Source organism: Camelus dromedarius, chromosome 5 (genome assembly GCF_036321535.1).
Source record: "Camelus dromedarius isolate mCamDro1 chromosome 5, mCamDro1.pat, whole genome shotgun sequence".
NCBI lineage: Eukaryota > Metazoa > Chordata > Mammalia > Artiodactyla > Camelidae > Camelus > Camelus dromedarius.
The window spans coordinates 61728454-61749323 of NC_087440.1; the positions used below are offsets into that span (position 1 = coordinate 61728454).

The 20870-nt window shown below is 36.6% G+C and overlaps 1 protein-coding gene across 9 annotated transcripts in view; it reads left to right on the plus strand.

Annotated features, from left to right (window-relative positions):
• SYNE2 (spectrin repeat containing nuclear envelope protein 2) overlaps nt 1-20870 on the plus strand; it is a 413158-nt gene that overhangs the window by 271910 nt on the left and 120378 nt on the right. For all 9 annotated transcript variants that reach the window (XM_064486012.1, XM_064486013.1, XM_064486014.1 and 6 more), the window contains exons 46-52: nt 5696-5851; nt 6690-6955; nt 8093-10190; nt 12032-12354; nt 12979-13123; nt 14191-14409; nt 19366-19631. In XM_064486012.1, coding sequence (XP_064342082.1) covers nt 5696-5851; nt 6690-6955; nt 8093-10190; nt 12032-12354; nt 12979-13123; nt 14191-14409; nt 19366-19631 — 3473 coding nt within the window. The remainder of the gene's footprint in view (nt 1-5695; nt 5852-6689; nt 6956-8092; nt 10191-12031; nt 12355-12978; nt 13124-14190; nt 14410-19365; nt 19632-20870) is intronic.

The following is a 20870-nucleotide window of genomic DNA, read 5'->3' on the forward strand; positions in this document are numbered from 1 at the left end:
GTATTGAACAGGCAGTGAGGGTTCAGCAGTGAGTGAAAATAGACGTGATCTCTGTTCTCATAGAGCTTCTGGTCTAGAGGAGGAGACACCCACAAAGCACCTAATTCACTGATGAGAGTCTAATTACAGGAACTAAGGGAAGGAACACATTTCCATGAGAGTCTATAGTAAAGGAGTCTGACCTGAACTGTAGTCAGAGAGAGCTTCTCTGAAGAAACACTTGAACTGAGACCAGCAGGGTGGATTGGGGTTAACAGAACTCAGAACTGTGTGCTAGGAACATTCTTGGCAGTGGAAGTAGAATTTCCTCTTGTGGGGGAGTTTGAGGAGTCAGAAACTGAACTAAGGCCAGTGCATAGAGGGTGGAGGAGAGGAGAGTGACAGAGTGAGGCCTGAGAGGTAGGCGGGGCTGGCTGAGTCACAAGTGCCTTCCAGGTCGTGTTAACATTTTAGACTATACGCTAAAAGGAAGAGGCAGCCTCTGAGTCCATGCTGACCTGCTATTTGGTTTTGTCTCTAAAGGTGATGGCTGTTTGCTTATGCTTAGAATTGTTTTTCACTGCTTCATGTTGGAATGCTTTAGAGAAGAAAGAAACATATCCTCTAGAGTGTGTACGACAATGTCCCAGTGTCGTTGGGAGGTTACAGGTGATCAATTTAGCTTCTCACTGTCCAGAATTATTATGGCCATGGGGCCATTGCCCCTGGATGGGAAAAGGGATGGTGAAGCTATTATGGTCTTTATCTCTTTTGACTCTGCTGCTAGGTTTGCTAAACAGAGACAATGCTCAAATAATTGTTTAAAGCTCAATATTTTAAATGTTAAAGTAAAATGTTTACTTCATGAATTAAAAGACACAAGGATGACAATATTGTGGTCCTGCCCATTAGGAGAATTGATGACATTCTTTCTCACCTCTTATTCTTTTCCAAACAGGCCAAACTCTAAGGAAAGATCGGTAGTTGAAAAAAAGTAACAATTTAAAAAAAATAAACATAGTTAACAATGTAACACAACCAGGGTTTTGATAAAACAGTCAGGCGTTTTCTACTTTAAATCTGTTATTAGTTTTGAAAATTCCAGTTATGCCCAGAGGCTCAATATGTACACTTAATTAGGTTATACTTTGTCTTAAATTTGTGCTAATCATAGATTTTTTTTTTTTTAAAAGAGAAATTCCAGGAGAAGTGGAGAAGGGAAGGAATCAGATGTTGCAGGGCTTAAGGGCTCACGAGGGTCCATGCATTGGAATGGATACTCCAGAACAGACACAGGGAAGATCTTGTGTCCTGGAAGAAAGGTAGACAAGAAAATCTCTAACCCAGAGAAAGGACTAGGACTAGGACCTGCTTATCCTGACTGCAGGTGGGAAAGGACGGTCCCCCATGAGAAATCAAAACCAAACGTGTATCTCAAACAAGTTTAGGATCCAAATCTATACTCCTTGCATTGTGGAGCAGTTCAAGTCAAGAAATTAACAGGAAAATCAGTATCTGTCTTCTTGGGGTACCTGGAAGAAGCAAGCACAAATCCATATAAGGGGCAGGTCACTTCTACGAATCAGGCCACAGGGATTCCCACAGTGGAGTTAAAAAAAAATTGTCTGATAACGAATCAGTTAGTATCAGTCAGTAGCACAAAGGAACATTTTACCACAAAGAAGAGCCCTCTTCACTTCCAAAGAGAGAAATTAATACTCTAGGAAAATAAAATACTCTTTCAAAATAGCAGTTTGAAAGCTATTATACAACAATATGTTTTAAATGGTTAGTGATATAAAAGATGGATTTGAAATCATAATGAAAGAGTAAAATACTTCGTGAAAAAAGGGGAGATCTTAAAAACAACCCCTTGGAACTTCAGTGAATTTTTTAAATAAGTCATTGAGGTTAAGATTGCTCTGGCCAAGTGAAGTAGCAAACGTAACATAGCCTGAAGAGAGAATTTGTTAGCTGGAACATATGACCGACAAAATAACCCATAATCCAACACAGAGCTATAGAGAGATGGAAAAGAGGAAGGAGGTTTTAAGGACCCAGAGGATGTAATGAGATGATCAAACACAATTCTGGGGGAATTCTTGGAGGGAATGGAGGAAAAGCAAGGCTGGGAATTTTCCAGAATTGAGGAAAAATATGAATCCTCAGTTTGAAGAAGTACAGAGAACCTGGAACAGGCAAACAATAAATAAATATTATGTAAATTATTATATAAATGCATTCTATTTTTGAGATCTCAATGTGTAGAAGATTGTTTTTAAACATACTCTAAAAGCAGAAGCCCAAACAGGAAAAGAGTGATGAGTTTGACTACATTAAAACATTGAAGTCATGTTCAACAAAAGATACCCCATATAAAGTTCGAAGACAATCTACTGGAAGATGATAATTGCAGTGCATAAAACAGAAGATTAGTATGCAGAATATGAAAAGAACACCAAAAATTATGAACAACCCAATAAAAAATAGGCAATGATCATGCAGAAGTAATTCACAGAAGATGAGAGTCATATGGCCAGTGAACATAAAACAATAATGATATTAATTTCACACCTACTATATTGACAGAAATTAAAGTCTAATGTTAGCACCAAATATCAGAGAGGCTTAGGGAAAATAGAAATTCTCTTACTGTGCTGGTAGGAATAAAAACTAATTCAGTTTGGAGAACAAATCAGTAACTATGGAGAATCGAAAGTAGTAACTTCAGTTCTAGGAAAACATCCCAGAGAAACTCACATATGTGCAGGAAGACCTACACAAGGGTGTTTATTTAGCAATATCTGTAGTAGGAAAAATTGGAAGCAATGATAATGTTCACAGTAGCCTGACAGATAAATCGTGTTCATGGAGACAGCAGAACAGTATAGAAACCTAAAATGACTGTACTGGATTTATATCTGTCATCGTATTAAATCTCAAAACATACTGCTGAGTGAAAAAAAAACCCAAGTTATAAAATAATACATACATGATTTTAATTTCATAAGAATTAAAATACATAAAACAATACTGGATGAATATTAACATATGTAGTCAAAGTATAAAAGCATGTATGTGTGGATTTTGGAATAGTGGTTAGTTCTGGGGAGGAAGAGATGAAAAGGGATGAGAACTAGGCTTTAAGTTGTATTTTTAATGTAGAAAATTATATCATTTATATCTGTGTCATTGGTAATGAGTATTTGTTATATTGGGTTCTTTTAAATATATTTGAAATATAATTTAAAAGAAGATGTTTCAAAGAGCCTGCAAAATCAAAATAAAAAAACAGCCAAGGATGATGGGCAAAGGATGACTGGTTACAAAAGAATCTTTCCAGGAGCCAATCAGGGAGTGAGTCTGAGTTCTAACCTCTTGGACGTGAACAAAGGAATGTTACCTTTTAAATTACAATGTTCCTTTGAGGGATTCTGTTGGATTTTCTGCCAAAATAGAAACACTACTTGTGGATTTGGTAAACAAATGGTGTGTTGGGGTGATTTCAGGTTTTTCAGAATGCTCTTTGTGACCACTGAAGGCAGGTTACCAATGGCACGTTACAGATGTGGCTAGGTCTCGAGTGACTGGCCCATCAGGTAAGAGAGACCAGGGCTCTGAATTCCTAGTAAGTGATTGCTAAGCAGTAAAGTTTTCCTGGGTCTGGTATCTACACCTCTAGCTCAGTGCTCTTTCCCTGTAGGTGGATTTGTGGGGGTGCTCTAAATAACAGTAACCATCTGGTGGACGGGAGGCTGGCATCTGTCTCATAGGATCATGGCTTGTGGCAAAAAGCACCCATGGGCCAGGGAAATCTGTGATGTAGCTCCTCCCTCCTTTCCTCTCAGAGCCTTCCTGGATCTTTTCGCCAAGATGCTGCCTTCCGTGAAGATTTTAACCATAGTTCACATGAGGATGTATGCAAAATCATTTCAATTATTTGTAGCCTTTTAGTATCTGCAAATTCCAAACTCCCAATTTATCCCTCACCACCCGCTTTCCTCTTTGGTAACCATAAATTTGTTTTCTGTGTCTGTGAATCTATTTCTGTTTTGTAAATAAGATCATTTGTGTCATTGTTTTTTTTTTTTTTTAGATTCCACATATAAGTGATATCATATGGTATTTGTCTTTCTCTTTCTGACTTACTTTACTTGGTACGACAATCTCCAGGTCCATCCATGTTGTCACAAATGGCATTATATCATTCTTTTTTATGTCTGAGTAGTATTCCATTGTATAAATATAGCACTTCTATAATATAAATATACCAGTATATAAATATAACTTCTTTATCTATCCATTCATCTACAGATGGACATTTAGGTTGCTTCCATGTCTTGGCTATTGTAAATAGTGCTGTGAACATTGGGGTGTCTTTTCAAATTAGAGTTTCCTCCAGATATATGCCCAGGAGTGGGATTGCTGGATCGTATAACTCTATTTTCAATTTTTAAAGGAATCTCCATACTGTTTTCCATAACGGCTACACCAAACTATACTCCCACCAACAGTGTAGAAGGGTTCCCTTTTCTTCACACCTTCTCTGACATTATCATTTGTGGATTCTTTTAATGATGTCCATTCTGACCGGTGTGAGGTGATACCTCATTGTAGTTTTGATTTATGTTTCTTGAGATAATTAGCAATATTGAGCATTTCTTCATGTACCTGTTGGCCATTTGTATGTCTTCACTAGAGAAATGTTTGTTTAGGTCTTCTGCCCATTTTTGATTTTGTTGTTGTTGTTATTGAATTGTATGAGCTGCTTGTATATTCTGGATATTAAGTCCTTGTCAGTTGCATCATTTACAAATATTTTCTCCCTTTCTATAGGTTGTCTTTTTTTGTTTCCCCTATTGTTAACATCTTACATTACTTACTATCTAGACAGTATTTTTAAAGACAACAGCTTCCACCTTGTCCGGGGATGTGGACACATTTTATTCACAGACTTGATAGCACAAAGATTTTACCCACATGAAAGTATATGGAAAAATCAAATGATATTTCACTTATAAAGTAACCTGAAAATAAAAATGAATACCTTAGCAAAATAATGGGAAATCTTTTTAAATTGCTGATATGGTACCTGGTATATGTTAGTGCTCAGCAAATATTTCTAAAAGAATGAATGAATGAATGAATGCAAACGCCATCTCTCTATATACTATTGGGAACCTCAAGCTCTTAGCGCTTTCAGAAGAGATCAAATTATTCCATATATAACTTGTTCTGTCATACCCAGGTTGGAATTCTTATAGTTACTTGGTTTAAGGCATAACATTCTTAATATTGTAAAATGTGAAATCTTGGGGTTTTCACCTGTCCACTTAGTATTTTACCGATGGGTAACGCTTAATGCCTGTTATTTCCCCAGCCCTCTGCATCATGGTGAATACCAAGTATAAACTTTGGAACTTTTGCTTTTTCCATATTTGTTTTCTCTCTTCAAAGACTATACATATGCCTTGGTATATAATTGAGCAATGCTAGATCCTAACCTATCTTGTCAAAAAAGTTTCATTTTTCTTGAGATATTGATATTGACATTAAATATTGCATGGTAAAATCATCTTTGGTAGTGCCCAGATAGACTTTTTGAAAGTCTTTAATCTGAGCAAATAGAAGAAACTGGAATGTTTTCATCAAGAAAAATAAAAATGATTTATTTGGAAAGTAGGCTATTCAGCAATTAATCTTTTTATGTTTTCAGAATTCAGCTGTGGAAATGGTTTTGTCAAAACAACTTTCTCTTGATGTTCAAGAAAGCATGAAAAACACTGCAGATGAGCAGAAAGTCAAAGAGCTGCAAAATCAACCTTTAGAATTAGATGTTATGTTAAGAAGTGAACAATTAAAAGAGATAGAGGTATGGAAACAAGAAAAACACTGACAACATGATTGCATCATTTATCCAGTGCAATACAATATATTTTAATTACCAAAAACTTGCTTGCACAGAATGAAAAGTCTTATTTAACCTTTGCCTGATGATCAGTTTGGTAACTATATAATTATGTACTAATCAGTAAGTTGTATAAATCTTTCCATTTAAAAAGTGGAAGAGTTTAATGAACATTAGTCTTTCTCTTTCACAAAGTTCCAAAAAACTTACTTATTCAGTAACAAAATTTGGAGATTCTGACTTGTCATCGTTTTTTTTTCTTAGTCGTATGTATTTTTCTGATTCTAACAAATTCCTTTTATTTTTCCTAATTATCAGCATTATGGGGCACTCCTTTGTTTTTACAGCTGTTTATATAGCTGTGTTTATGTATTTATGTACTTACAGCTATGGAGAGGCATCTGAAAGTCCAATATAAGACCATGTTTTTTAAAATGAGCCTTAAATTTTAGCTAAGTTTACGTAGCAGTAAACAGTTATCTAAAACAAAAGAGAGAGAATGCCTTTAAATAATAAAAGTAAAGTAAATCTTCTTCGGACATTGCAGAACCTCTTAACACAATAGGATAATCAAACTGCTATTAAATGTTAGACCAATGGTAAATGTTAGTCTAGATTTTAACATGATTCTAGTGAAAAAAATCTTTTACATGTCAGGACTTTAGTTTCTCTGTGTGCAGATGAAATATTTAAAATACCTTCTTGGGCTAGAATGTGCTACTGAAAGGGAAGAGCCAGGGGTAAAAAATGAATGAGTGAATTAATGAGTGTATATTTACTGATTGCCCTGACTTGTTTTTAGGAATTATATACCCAGTTGGAAGCGAAGAAAGCAGCCATTGAACCACTTGAAGAAACTAAAGATCTTAACAAAGTGGAAACCAGTGCCTTGGTTCCCCACCGTGAAAGACATTCAGTGCACCACTTGGGCAGTCTGCTTCAGGCACTTACGACTTTGAAGAAAAATAAAGAAAGCCAATACGGTCTCCTTGAAGATTTTCAGAAACACCTTGCTGCAGTTGAATCCTCAATGAAAGCCTTGTTGACAGAAAAGGAAAGTCTAAAAGTGTAAGTATAAGAATTAGAACATGTGTTCTTTTTTTTTTTTTTTTTTTTTTTGAGCTCCTGGAGTATATTTATTTATTTTTTTCCCCTTAACGGAGGCACTGGGGTTTGAACCCAGGACCTTGTGCATGCCACACAAGTGCTCTGCCACTGAGCTACACTCACCACCCCCGAGGACATGCGTTCTTTTTATTCAACCGTAGGCTCCGTTATAATTGGACAGGCCCAGGGTGTTAAGAGTTTATACTATTAACAAATATTATGATTTCAATACTTAAATTAATTTCATGTGGAAACCATTGAAGAAAACTGTGTTGGTTTCATGCAAAAAATATTCATATTAATTTTATAATTATTTATTTTACAAATTAATTTATTAAAGTATTAACTCACACTATAAATATCCATAAAATAGATTTAAGTCCTATGAAATTTAGTACTTTTTTGGTCAAGAGTTTATTCTAAACTACGGTGGGGGTGGCAGAAACATTATGTATACAACTGTTTAATATTAGCATACTTGGTTTCAATAGTTTGGAACATACTGAATATATATGTATTGTAATGGTTTCTTTTTACGTATAAGTACTCCTTTGAAAATGATGGCAAAAGGTTGTATATATAATCTTAATGTATAAACATATTTTTCATTATTAAAAAGGTTTATTTTATACTTTTGCCTAAAGGGGATTTACTTTCAGTGATATCCCTTGAGGAAACAATTTTATGTTTAAAAGATTAGTCTGATGATCTTACCTTCTTAGTCAGTCTCTTTAACATTAATATTGGTAAGATGATAACAAAGTTGTTGGGTGGCATCATTTCCCTTAGTCCTATGCTAACTATGTACACATTTTTTACAGGTTACAGAGTACTTTTACATACATTGTTCCCTCCACTCTTCACTCCTTTCCTGTGGTTCTGCATTTTCATGATACTCATAGGAGAGCTTTCTGCGTTCTCACACACTAAATGAGAGTCACAGTAAACAAGATTCTGACTTATTTTAAGGACAGAGTGTTCTTACAGACAACCTGATCTCCTGTGAATTCAAAGCAGAATTAATTGCTTTTAATGACAGCTAATCTCGTGTTGAGGTATAGTAAATATTAATAAGCTCTGTTTTCCTTCTTTTTCTAGGGGACCACTAGACAGTGCAACCTATATGGACAAAATTAAAAAATTCCTGGCATTGATAGAAAAAGAGAAAGTTTCTTTAAGTAAGATGAAAATCGAAAGGGAACGTTTATCAAACTATCTGACTGACATGGATAAGAAGCTGTTGGAAAGCCAGATGAAGCAACTTGAACATGATTGGGAGCAGGTGGAACAGCTGGTCCAGAAGAAGTATTCCCAGGAAGTAGTTGGACATGATGAGTTTACATTTCTCATGAGTAAGGTCCAAGCCCTTGAAGTTTCTCTGCAGCAACAGCAGCGGTGTCTGCAGTTAAGGCTGATCTCTCCAGAACAGGAGGGGAATCAGAGCATGGTTGCCTTGGCCACTGAACTCCAGACTCTCAAGCATAGATTTTCTGTTTTAAAAGGGCAAGCTGAATTTCAGATGAAGAGGATTTGGGGAGAAAAAGAAAAGAAGACTTTAGACGATGCAATAAATAATTTGCAGAAGCAAGTGGAAGCATTGGAACCATTAAACGTAGAGGTGGAAAATCAGATCAAGAAGTGTGAAACCCGGTACAGGATGAAAGAGACTATCTTATGGGTCAAGAATCTGTTAGGTGAAGTCGTCCCTACCATTTCCCTTCTCCCAGATGACATTCTTTCACAGATCAGAAAATGCAAGGTGGTGCATGATGGCATTCTAGACAAGCAGCGGGTTGTGGAATCATTGGTTGAAGAGGTCAAAGGTAATATTCCTAACCTTACAGCACATGAGAGCAATGATTTAAATAACCTCCTACAGGATTTACAAAATCAGTACCAAGTGCTAGTTTTAAAATCAACTCAAAGATCACAGCAATTAGAATTTAAGTTGGAAGAAAGAAGCAAAATATTTGCATTAATAGGGAAGGTTCAACTTTTGCTTCAAGGAAATGAAACGCTGATAATCCCCAAGATGGAAACAACCTCCACAGAAGCTGAATTAGAACATCAGCATGGCACTTTGACGACTTCTCAGAAGGAATTGCAGGAAATTGAGAGTGTAATCTCAACTCATCTTCAGGAACAGACAGATGTCTGTAACGATCTAAGTGTGTTTGAAAGATTATTTCTAGATGATCAATTGAAAAATCTTAAGGCTAGAGCCAACAGAATACAAAGATTCATTCAAAATAAATGTGATGAAGTAGAACACAAGATAAATTTTTACCGAGAATGCCATGAAAAAACATCTATGCTTCAGAAGGCGGTTGACCACATACAACACAATGAACTGCTACTAAATCCAGAATTAAATCAAGATGTTAAAGAGGAGTTGTATAGCCTTAAAGACCGACTCACTGGTATCCAATCTGGTATCCTACAAGTACTGAAACTCAAAGAAGTGTTTGATTGTATAGGACTAAACTGGGATTGGTCCCAACTTGACCAATTACAAACCCAAGCACTTGAGAAAGAAAAGGAACTTGAAGGAAAAGTTAAGCAGTTGGATACATTTGTGGCAGAACGTGGCAAATATCAAACATCACTAGGTAAAGTGAGGGCTATGGATTTGCAAACTAAGAAAAGGGCTGAAGCAGTGCTGACAACTCCTGATACCTCACCAGGGAGCAGGCAGCTCAGTGCTCAAATTCTGAGTCAGAGAATCGGGAAAGTCGTGTGCTTGTATCATGAGATAATCAAGAGATTAAGTGAAAGTAAGGCCTTTGATGACTCATTCAAAGAGAAAGAAATACAACAAATAAAGCTATATGCAGAAGAAAATGAGAAGTTAAATGAGGTTCTCCAACACATAGTCTTAGAATCCCAACCAAAAGAAATGGATGAAAAAAATTTTCAGGACAAACTAGAAAATTCCTTCCATGTTTTAAATCAGATAAAATCTCGGTTACAACAGCCTATACTTATAAATCTGAAAATTGAACATATTCAAAATGAAAAGGATAACTGTGAAGCTTTTCAAGAACAAGTTCAGGCAGAAATGCTTAGCATTAAAGCTGTGTCTGTTTTTGAGGAGCAGAGAGGGGAAAACTCTTCCAAAGCTAGTGATGTGGAGGCAAAATTACGCGAAATTGAAGATCTTCACATGCAGCTTAATGCAAGCATTGATTCACGCACAGTAAGTTTTTTTTTTTTAATTAGTTGGCTTGTGTACTTGTTTTAATTTCATGATTTTATGTTTTACTCTAGTTAATATCTGCATTAACTAGAGAGTAGCCATTTTAAAAAATTGCAAAGGATTAGGTTATAATCCCAACTTATTCTACATCTAAATACAGTGCCTGACAGTTTGGAAAAAGATGAGTTTGACACCTTTGTTTCTATATCCCTTATAGCCTCTGTTGAGCTCAGAACCAAAAAATTTTAGGGTTTATTTGTTTTGTTTTGTTTTTTAGAAACAGTAGGGCATAGTGGAAGAAATAGAGTGTAGAGAAAAGAACATAAGATAATAGCTCCACATTTATTTAGAACCTACAGGGTCTGAGCACTGTACTGAACACTTTAATCCTCACGGCAGCTCTGCGAGGTGGGTGCTGTCATTAGTCCTGTTTAAAAAAAAGAAATTGAAATTCAGAACCATCAATAGTTTTCTCAGGGTCTTGCAGTAGTAACGGAACCAAGATTCATGTTGAGATGTTAGAGCAGGGGTCATCAAATTAAGGCCAGATCTGCCCGCAGTGCCTGACTTTACAAACAAAATTTTATTGGAACACAGCCATGCCCATTTCTTTATGGCTTGTCTGTGACTGCTTTCCCGCTACACAGCAGGGCTCAGTGGTTGTGACAGTCCAGATGGCCCACAAAGCCTAAAATATTTAGTCTGACTCTTTACAGGAAAAGTTTGCTAATCTCTGTTGCAGAGCAACTCCAGCAAACTTCCTCCTTTCCTGTAATAATAGGGTAGATATCTTCAGCATCATTTGAACACACTGTGTTTTAGTAAAATGCCTTTCACTGTGTTTTCAGAACTGTCACATTAAGTTTATAGAATGGGGAAATTAACTCCCTTCTTTAATTCTGTTAGATAGCTGTTAGATAATATATTTCAACTGTTTTGCTAGGTATAAATGCTATAAAAATGTAAAGTCATATGAACCTTAATATGTTCTTTAAATTGGTACTTAACAAATCTCTGATTTTAATAAAGCTTCCAGAAACAATATATATAAATCCCCAAAATGGTATGCTTAGAGCTGGACTGGAAGGGACCTTTAAAATTACTTGTTTCAACTGTTTGTTATTTCACTGAGAAGACTGAAGTCTGGAGACATTAAGTGAGGTGCTCCAAACTACAGTTAGTGGCAGAGTCATTAACTTAAAAATGCAAGAGGTCTAAGGGGTGGGAAGGTTATCTGCGTTCTCTTCAGATTTTTGCACAAATATTGATTAAGTTTATATACATTAACTATATTCAATTGTTTTATTTAATTTATAGTCTAATGCAAGAGTTCTAGAGCAGGAACATCCATCATTAGACATGACCCGTGAGATGTATATTTAATATGATGGCAAAGTAGTGGTTACTACAGGCTAAATGGTTACTACAGGCTAAATGGAGGATGCAAAAAGCAGAAGCTTTTTTTGTTTTCTTTTTTTAATGAAGGACATACTCTTCTGGCAGAAGTGGGGGAGGTAATTAGGTTTATTTTTAATAGAAGTACTAGGGATCGAACCCAGGATGTCATGCATACTAAGCACACACTCTACCACTGAGCTACACTCTCCCCCCCCGAGATGTATTTTTAAACTTAGATTGGATTTCTTTGCAAATCTGGAAACAATTTATGCAAACAAAAAGTTATTCAAAAATATTAGTGCAGTATTGTCAAACTAAAAGCATGAGATGCTCACTCTTATATGACCTAGAGACATACTATGAATGCGTTACAAAAATTTAAGAATGACAAAAATCCCCAAAGCTTGACAGTTTCTTTACAACATTTAACCTCCATTCACCAGAACGCCTTGAATGATGCTTATGAAAATATGACACGCTATAATGAGGCAGTCTCCAGGGCGGCGGGGATCATCACCGCCCTTGAAGCCATCATTGCATCCCATCGAGTAGACCTCAGTAATCCCGATGAGTCCCTAGAGGGGCCTCGCTGGAAACAGGAGGAACTAGGATCCACAATAGCAGACATCCAGGACCTCGCCGAGAATCTGGGGACTGTATGCAGCCCGGAAGCCCAGCGACAACTTCAGTGCACTCTGCAGGAATTACTTTCTAAGAACTCGGCCATGAGGGAAGCAGCCAAAGTAAAAGAAGCTAAAGTAGAAAGGTAGGTAATTCTTTCCAAAGGTAATGCTTTAAGAACAGAATACAGATTTTTTTCTTCATACTTAACATGTACACATTAGAAATGATTTGGAAAATAGGGAAAAGTAAGGAAAAAACCCCAATTTAAGGAAAACTATAGCAAATATTCTATTGTACTTATTTCACTTTTTTCTTAATTAATATTGAGTACACACAACAGAATGTTTATGAAAGTATGCATATGGCATACAACATCATGATAAAATCTTGCTTTGTACACAAAGTTTCAAAGATAAATGTGATGACTTTTGGATTCTCTTGTGCGCTCCTTCCCTCTCCTCTCATAAGTAACCTTTATCCTGTTTTTTTAATTTACCATGTCCTTGCTCTTTAAAATATCTTTGCAGCATGTTTGTGTCCCATTTTCCTGTATGTGTATTCTTCTGTGACTTCGTTTTTTTCAAACTTAACCATTATGACCCTGAAGTTTCTTTATGTACTTGTCTGTAGTAAAATTCAGTCACCTCACTGTTGATAGACATTTGGGTTGTTTCGAGTTTTTGCATTCACATACAGTGTTACTAGGCCACTTTTAAATGCACTAAATAAAATGTAAATCACTTTTTTTCTAACTGTTACTCCCTAGGTGTCTCGAGAATTATAAGTGCTATCAAAAAATTAAAGAGAAAATTTGCAGTAACCTCAGTCAAATGGAGACAGTTCTTGGGCAGTCCATGTCCCCGTTGCCAGTGTCTTACAAAGAAGCTCTAGAGCGCTTGGAACAGAGCAAGGTAATAGTATTTGCAAATCTCCAGTAAGACTGCAAAAAACGGGCATAAAGAGCAGGGGAAGCAGCAGGGATGTGGCTCTGTTATGACCCACAGAAATCTTCAACCAGAGTTGGAGAGTCAAAAAAAAAATTCCTTAAACCCAAAGCCTTGGGGAAGATGAAGCAGTGCTCCTGAGAGACTTTATAAGTTGGGTTCACAGGACAATCCTCTCCCCAGTAGCATGCTGGCCTTATTGACCATTCTTTGTTAAGCTTTACCTGGCATGTTATTTTGTTGGACATTGCTGGATCAATGACAGAGAATTTAATGCAGCTATCATAAGTGCTAAATTCTGGTTACTTCTTATACCCCATTACTGAGCAATTTTAGTTTTTGCTTATTTTCATCTATCAGAATCTATGTTACCGTATTATTAGGCTTTGGATGAGAACATTCTAAATCATCTGTGCTTACAGGGAACTATATTCAATGGCTTGTAGTAACCTGTAGTGAAAAAGAATATGAAAAAGAATATGAAAAAGAATACATACATATATGTATATGTATATATATATCTACACACACACACATATGTATGTATAACTGAATGACTATGCTGTACATTAGAAACTAATGTAACATTGTAAATCAACTAAACTTCAGTTAAAAAAAAAGTTGAAAAAAATCATCTATGCTCATCATCCACCCCAAAACAAACAAACATATACGAAAACAAAAAGCTAAATAATATGCTGGTGGTTGATACAATAAGTATTGCACAAATTAGCTACCTAGTAAAATATGAGACTTACATTAAAATAACGTAATGAATTTCTAGGGTATTTACCTTTGAAAACCCACTCACTTGGAAAAAGTGGTTTATGAGCCATTATTTATCCTTGTAGTTCCAAATTCATTTGCAATACAGTAGTACATAGATAATTCTCATCTGCGTCCAAAAGGACTAAAATCTGTAATATTATAGATGATTTAAAATCATTGTTCAAGATTCAAAATTGTATGGAAGTTTCAAAAAAAAAATTAACAGACAGTCTATTCCTCTTATTCCTTTTCTTTTCTTCCTTAAGGCCCTGGTGTTAAATCTTGTGTCAACCAAGGAAGGGTTCATGAAACTACGGCAGGTCCTCAGACACTTGAGACCCATGTGCACGGAGAGTGATGGCGAGTGTCTGCTCAGAAGCATGTCGGCTCTGTGGGAGAAGTGGCTGAGTTTGTTGGAAGCCGCTAAAGAGTGGGAGATGTGGTGTGAAGAACTGAAGCAGGAGTGGAAATTTGTCAGTGAAGAAGTAAGTGCTTCATTTTCAACAGTCAAGCCATACAGTGTCCTCACAAACGTCATTTAAAGGGTTTTATTACTTTCATTTTGTTTTTATTCCAAATGAATCTCAACTCAATGTGCACCATTTGTTTACCTCACATGTACACAACACATGAATGTTCATAGATGGCAGTTCCTAGTACATTCATCTCCAGAAAATGATTCAGATTCTTTCATGATAGTGGCATTGTTTTTGGTGTCAGATAATTCTCAGAAGTGACTACTTGTTCATTTGAACTTGAAAATCTTTATCATGCCAATAAGTTAACCCCTCTTAAAAATCACTGTCTCAGGGAGGGGAGGGTATAGCTCAGTGGTCGAGTCCATGCTAAGCATATGTGAGGTCCTTCATTCAATCCCCAGCACCTCTGATAAATAAATACATACAGACAGACAGACAGACAGACAGACAGACAGACATACTAATTCCCTCCCCCTGCCCTGGAGGAAAAAATCACCATCTCTACATTGTATTAATGGTTAGAATTAGGTACTATTCATAATAAACAACTAATTTTGAAATTAACTATAATTGTTAACTATGGAAATTAACTACAATTGTTAAGTATGGATCTAAAAATATGTATGATACTCTTTCTGAAGAATATTTCAAAACCTCCATAATATTATATAAACAGCAAGTTTATACTGTATAGTGCAGGGAACTATATTCAATATCTTATAGTAACCTATAATGAAAAAGAATATGAAAAGGAATATATGTATGACTGAAACATTATGCCATACACCAGACATTGACGCCACATTGTAAACTGACTGTGCTTCTTATACTATTTTTAAAAAGGAAAAAAAAAAAAAAACCCTCCATAATAGATATCAATCACAGATGCTATTTTAACCCTTGTGGTTCAGGACTTAAGCATCATATATATTTAGAAAGAAAATTTAAAATAGTATGAAAGTATCTTAGGACCTTCTTTAATCTTTCCAAAGGACTAGGTATAAATGAGGTACAGATCACAACATAAATGAAAACCCTTTTCTCTTATTCATGTCAAAATTCCTGCTGAATTTATTTAAGAGAGAAATATAATAAATCAGTACTCGATTGGAGGTAAGTCACATGCCTTAGGATTTAAATGTTTAGCACTATCATATTTTCCTGTTTAAAACTTGATATTCTCGAAGATGAGCATCATTTTGGCGGGGTTGTTGGGGTTTGATTAGTAAATAGTCTCGTGAATGTTAAAACTCGAAGGAACTTTGTAAGTTATACTTTCAGCAGGGCTGCTAGCCTTCAGTTCTTTCCCACCCACAATGGCACCGTTACTGAGTTCTTACTGTGCACTGTGTTCCTGTGTGCTGTGCTAAGAAGACAGTTCATGCTTGATGCCTGAGTCTTTGCATTACTCACAGGAATTACCTGTTACTACTGAGAGACTTAAGTTGGTACAAGCCCTCCCGGCTAGTAATTGAGCTGGGGCTGTGGGCTGCGGCCACATCTGTTCGCTCACCGCTGTAATTTTAGAATCTGGCCAGGGCCTTGCTCTTAGTCGGGGCTTAGTAAATTCTTGTGGAGGGACAGCTCTTATACAAACCCGGGTCTGCACTAATCTAACCTTTTGTTCTTTTTATTTTATTACATTATCTTTCTGTTGCTATATATCCATTTGCAATCAGATTTTATTAACTCAGAACTCGTTCATTTAGAACTTTGTAATTATTCACACAAGCATTTGACAGTATCTGCTAACAAAATGTTTTTTAAAAAGTAAAGCAAACAAAATATGTTCTCATGTAGTAACAATAACAACTGCTAGCACTTACTGGGCGCTTGTGGAGCATGTGTCAGGCATAGTTCTAAGCACTGTACATGTGTTACATTTATATTTATCCTTGTAAGACTCCTACAAGGTAGATTTTTTTATTATCCTCATTTTACAGATGAGAGGAGTAAGATACAGAGAGATTGAATAAATTGCCCAGTTTCAGAAGTGAGTGGTAGATGAATATTCAAACTTACACTGATTTTTAACCACTGAACTGTCAACTTAAATGTTATTTACACTTGCTAGATTGATGTAAGATTTTTAAATAGCTCTTATCCATTCAATAAAAGTTTTAGCATCTAAATACCTGTACATGCAAGATTCTGTTAGCATGATTGGTGATTTCCCATGTGACAAAATGAATTTCTGTCTTTAAAATGTCTACTCTAATACAACAGTCCAGTATCTTTATGGAAGAAAGGTTTTGTATAAGTAGATTTTTTAAAACTTAAATGCTCTATTTAAATTTGCAAATTAAAAAATTAATTTAAATTTTGAGTTACCACTTCCCCTCCTCCTCCAAAATCTTACCTCTCTGTTCTCTTATGCAGAATCTGCTTGATTTATTCATTTCTGCTTATTCAGCATCATCTTTTTGTGCCTCACTGATGATGATGTGCTGGAATAAAGGCATGTCTTCAAAGATTAACAGGAGGTGTGGGGCTGTCTTCTCTCCCTTGTACCAAAGGTCCAAAAGTCTTTCTGTTTTAGTTCCTATTTTTGCCACTTACAGGTTTATTCAGTCTCTTCACTGTGTTTGCTTAGGGAACAACTATGGTTCCTTCTCCTTTTCTAGGGTCAACTTTATAAACTGACTGTGAACCTAAAAGTTTTATAACCACTTTTGTTAGAGTTCTCTGTGCAGGGAAAATCATCCAGGGCTGCAGAACCTCTTCCAGGTAGAAAAGTGAATGTGTAATCTTCGTGGCAACTACTTTACTAATTTGGGGGCCGTCATCACTCTTTCTAGTGTAGAGAGTTTACTGCGTTTTGACAAGTGCATGTGGTCACATCACCAGCAATAAAATCCAGACTTAGAATATTTCTATCACCCCAGAAAGTTCCCTGTGCCCATTTGTAGTCAGCCCCTTCGTAGTCAGCCCCTTCCATTACCGCCAGTCCGTGACAATCATGACTCTGTTTTGCCATTTCCAGAATGGCATATAAATGGCCTCGGATACTTTGTGGCCTTTTTGGGTTTAGCCTTTTTTTTTTTTGCTAAGCCTAAGGCATGTGAGATTCATTCATGCTGCTGCTTGTATCAATAGTTCATTTCTTTTTATTCCTGAGTAATACTCTGTTGGGCACATGTACAACAGTTTATTTATCCACTCACAAGTTGAAGAATTGCCTGGCTTTTGGGTAAAATTATTGTTCTAAAAAAATTAGTTTTCCCCCTTGTGTTCCCGTCCTAATTACTTACTAGCTGTACAGCAGAGAGCAGAGCCTTAGACAGGGGCTTGTAACCAGATGGTTTATGGGGGAAAGTGATCTGAGGAAGCAGGGTGGGAGATAGGAGAGCTGACACCAGAAAGATTAGTGCCTTTAGTTACTTTACTCTTACTGGGTCCTGGGTCCTACAGTTGCCCATTTATGGGTATCACTGGCCTTGAAAGCACCAAGAGATGCTCCATTAAGTCCTGAATTAGGGACGTAGTTCTTCCAACCGTGATGTGTATGGGAAGCCCTAGATGTACAATTATCTTTGTCAACATAGCCATTCCTTTCTTTGCATTAAAGAAATCCGGTTCTTCAGCAGAGGGGGTGGCAAAATGACCCAGTGGAACCTGTATTCCGTTCCCTGGTGGAAGTGTAGCAGCCTGTCCAAGAATCAGGACTTGAGTTCAACTGAATTTAGGTTTGAGGTGATGGAAAGCACAAATTCCATGACTGGGTCTCTTGGAGAGGAGCCAGTCTACACCTGCAGCCATGCATTCTAGTGAGTGGGGATCCAACCTATGGCCCAAGCGACAGGGCAGCATACACCACAGCCAGGCCCTGCTGCACTGCTCCCCTCAGCGTTGGCAGTGTTTCGGTAAATGGATCTGAGCAGTAGTCAGAAGTATAGCATACACTGCCACCAAAATCCCAGTAGTCCCATCCAGTGCTGTGCCTCCTTCTTAGCAGTAGAGGTTCAAGATTGAACAACTTGATATTTACCTGATAGAAGTCCTGGCATGCCCCAGCCCATTGGCCCACTGGAAACCTAATTGATGTTGGGGCGCCTGAATTCTCATAAGCTTTATTTCCCACTCTCTGGCATGTTTTACTGGGCATCCAGGTCCTTGTTCATCATTTCAACTAGCATGCTGTCATAAATGTTGTTGACCTGCGTGACATTCAGTAATGTCCAGATTGCAGGATGCCTGACTGTTTGAACACAGAGCAGGAATGTGAGCAATGCTGGGACAGGATGTGATTGGTGTACAGTGCTGATGAGGGGAGGGCCAGGGGATTTGAGGAGGGAATAGGAGGGATCTGATTTTCTGTGTCTTTGTTCTGTGTTTCAGGGCTGGTGGAACTCCAGTTTCCAGATACTTGATTTATTAGGTGGTGTGTTTCTGAGTTCTAAATTTAGCCATGGTTGAGAGATACATGATTAGCCCAGTAATTTGGGCTGCTTTCCCTTTGGTGTAGGTAGGTGTCAAGGTAATGGAGATGCACTGGACTTACTTTTTGGAGCATATTGGGATTTAATGCGAAAGAAAAGAGACCTGCAGAAAAATTATCCAGTACTTGCCCAACCTCTTCTATTTTGTGGATGCAGTTTGGTGGAGCTCGTTCTAACTACCTTTTAGGTGTCTCAGCAGAAGTAATTGCTTTGAGCAACTAAAATCAGGAGAAAGAAATTATGAAAATACACAGTATTCAGCTCCTAACAACAATACCTCATTTTAATCACACATCTACATGATCCATAGCTGGGAACTATGGGATTGGGATAGTGGAGGAATAATATTCTGAGCTTTAGGAAGACAAATATTACTTTAAACCAAGGTATAGCATTGAGAATCCTTTGAGGAGCCGGTATGCAAAAATTATGATGGCCGAGGTGTGTTTCAGGTCCTGAAGTGATCAGAGTATATTTTACTTATTTTGGCTCTCTCTTTTTTTTTTTTTGCTTATTGAAATAGATTGAACGGGAAACAATTATTTTAGATAATCTTCAAGAAGAACTCCCTGAAATTTCTAAGACAAAAGAGGCGGTCACCACAGAGGAACTCTCTGAGCTGCTGGACTGTTTATGCCAACATGAAGAGAATGCCGAGAAGCAGCAGTTGTTACTGGCCCTACTTCTGCAGCGCATAAGAAACATGCAGAATGCTGCAGAAAGCTTGGGGGCCGTGGAAACTGTGCCGGCGTCTCAGGAGATCACGTCTATGCAAGAACGATGCAGCAAGTAAGATATATGAAAAACTATTAAGGAAACGTGCTTGACAACTCAGGCTTAAAATTTAGAAAATACTGAATTTCGAGGATGTAAAAATATTACAGAATAATGACAGATAATATGACAGAATCGAATTGAGTCAACACAATAGGTATAAAAAGAATGGAAAAGATTAGTATTAATGATAATTAAAACAAGCACACATTCTCCATCCTGGTATTACTGTGAGTGAATATCCTTCAATTTTTTTTTTTTTGAGGGGAAATACCTTTTTTTTTTTTTAATTGCAGTATAGTCAGTTTACAGTGTGTCAATTTCTGGTGTACAGAATACAATTTTTTTTTAATTTGCTGTTTTTCTTAGCAATATATATTCATTATAGGAAGTTTAGAGAATGGGGATAATTATAAAGATTAATATAAAAACCACCTTTACTTTTTTTGCTGTAAGGATATAAGTTTATTAATCTTTACTTTCATCAACATTTTTCAAGGCATCACTTCAGAGACATTTATAAGATTTATTATTATCAAGTGCTTAGAAAAGCATGGCATACATTTGCAGCAACATGGATGCTCCTGGAGAATGTCATTCTAAGTGAAGTAAGCCAGAAAGAGAAAGAAAAATACCATATGAGATCACTCATATGTGGAATCTAAAAAACAAAAACAAAAACAAACAAACAAACAAAAACAAAGTGTAAATACAGGACAGAAATAGACTCACAGACAGAGAATACAGACTTGTGGTTACCAGGGGGTGGAGGGTGGGAAGGGATAGACTGGGATTTCAATATTGTAGAATAGATAAACAAGATTACACTGTATAGCACAGGGAAATATACACAAAATGTTATGATAACTCACAGAGAAAAAAATGTGACAATGAGTGTGTATATGTCCATGAATGACTGAAAAATTGTGCTGAACACTGGAATTTGACACAACATTGTAAAATGATTATAAATCAATAAAAAATGTTAAAAAAAATCAAAAAAAAAAAAGCATGGCATATACTGGGAAGATTTATAGACCATAAATCAATTTAGCAAGTTATGAAAAAAGCCACGTTTACTTTTACCACCCAGCAACAGTCACTACCAATCAATACCAATCGCTTTTTTTCTCATCTTTTTACTGTGATTATGTTTTTAAACAAATTGTGATCATAATATTATACTGTTTTGTATTCTGCTGAACCATTTATCAGCATATCTTGTTTATTTTCCTATGCTATTAAATGTTCTGT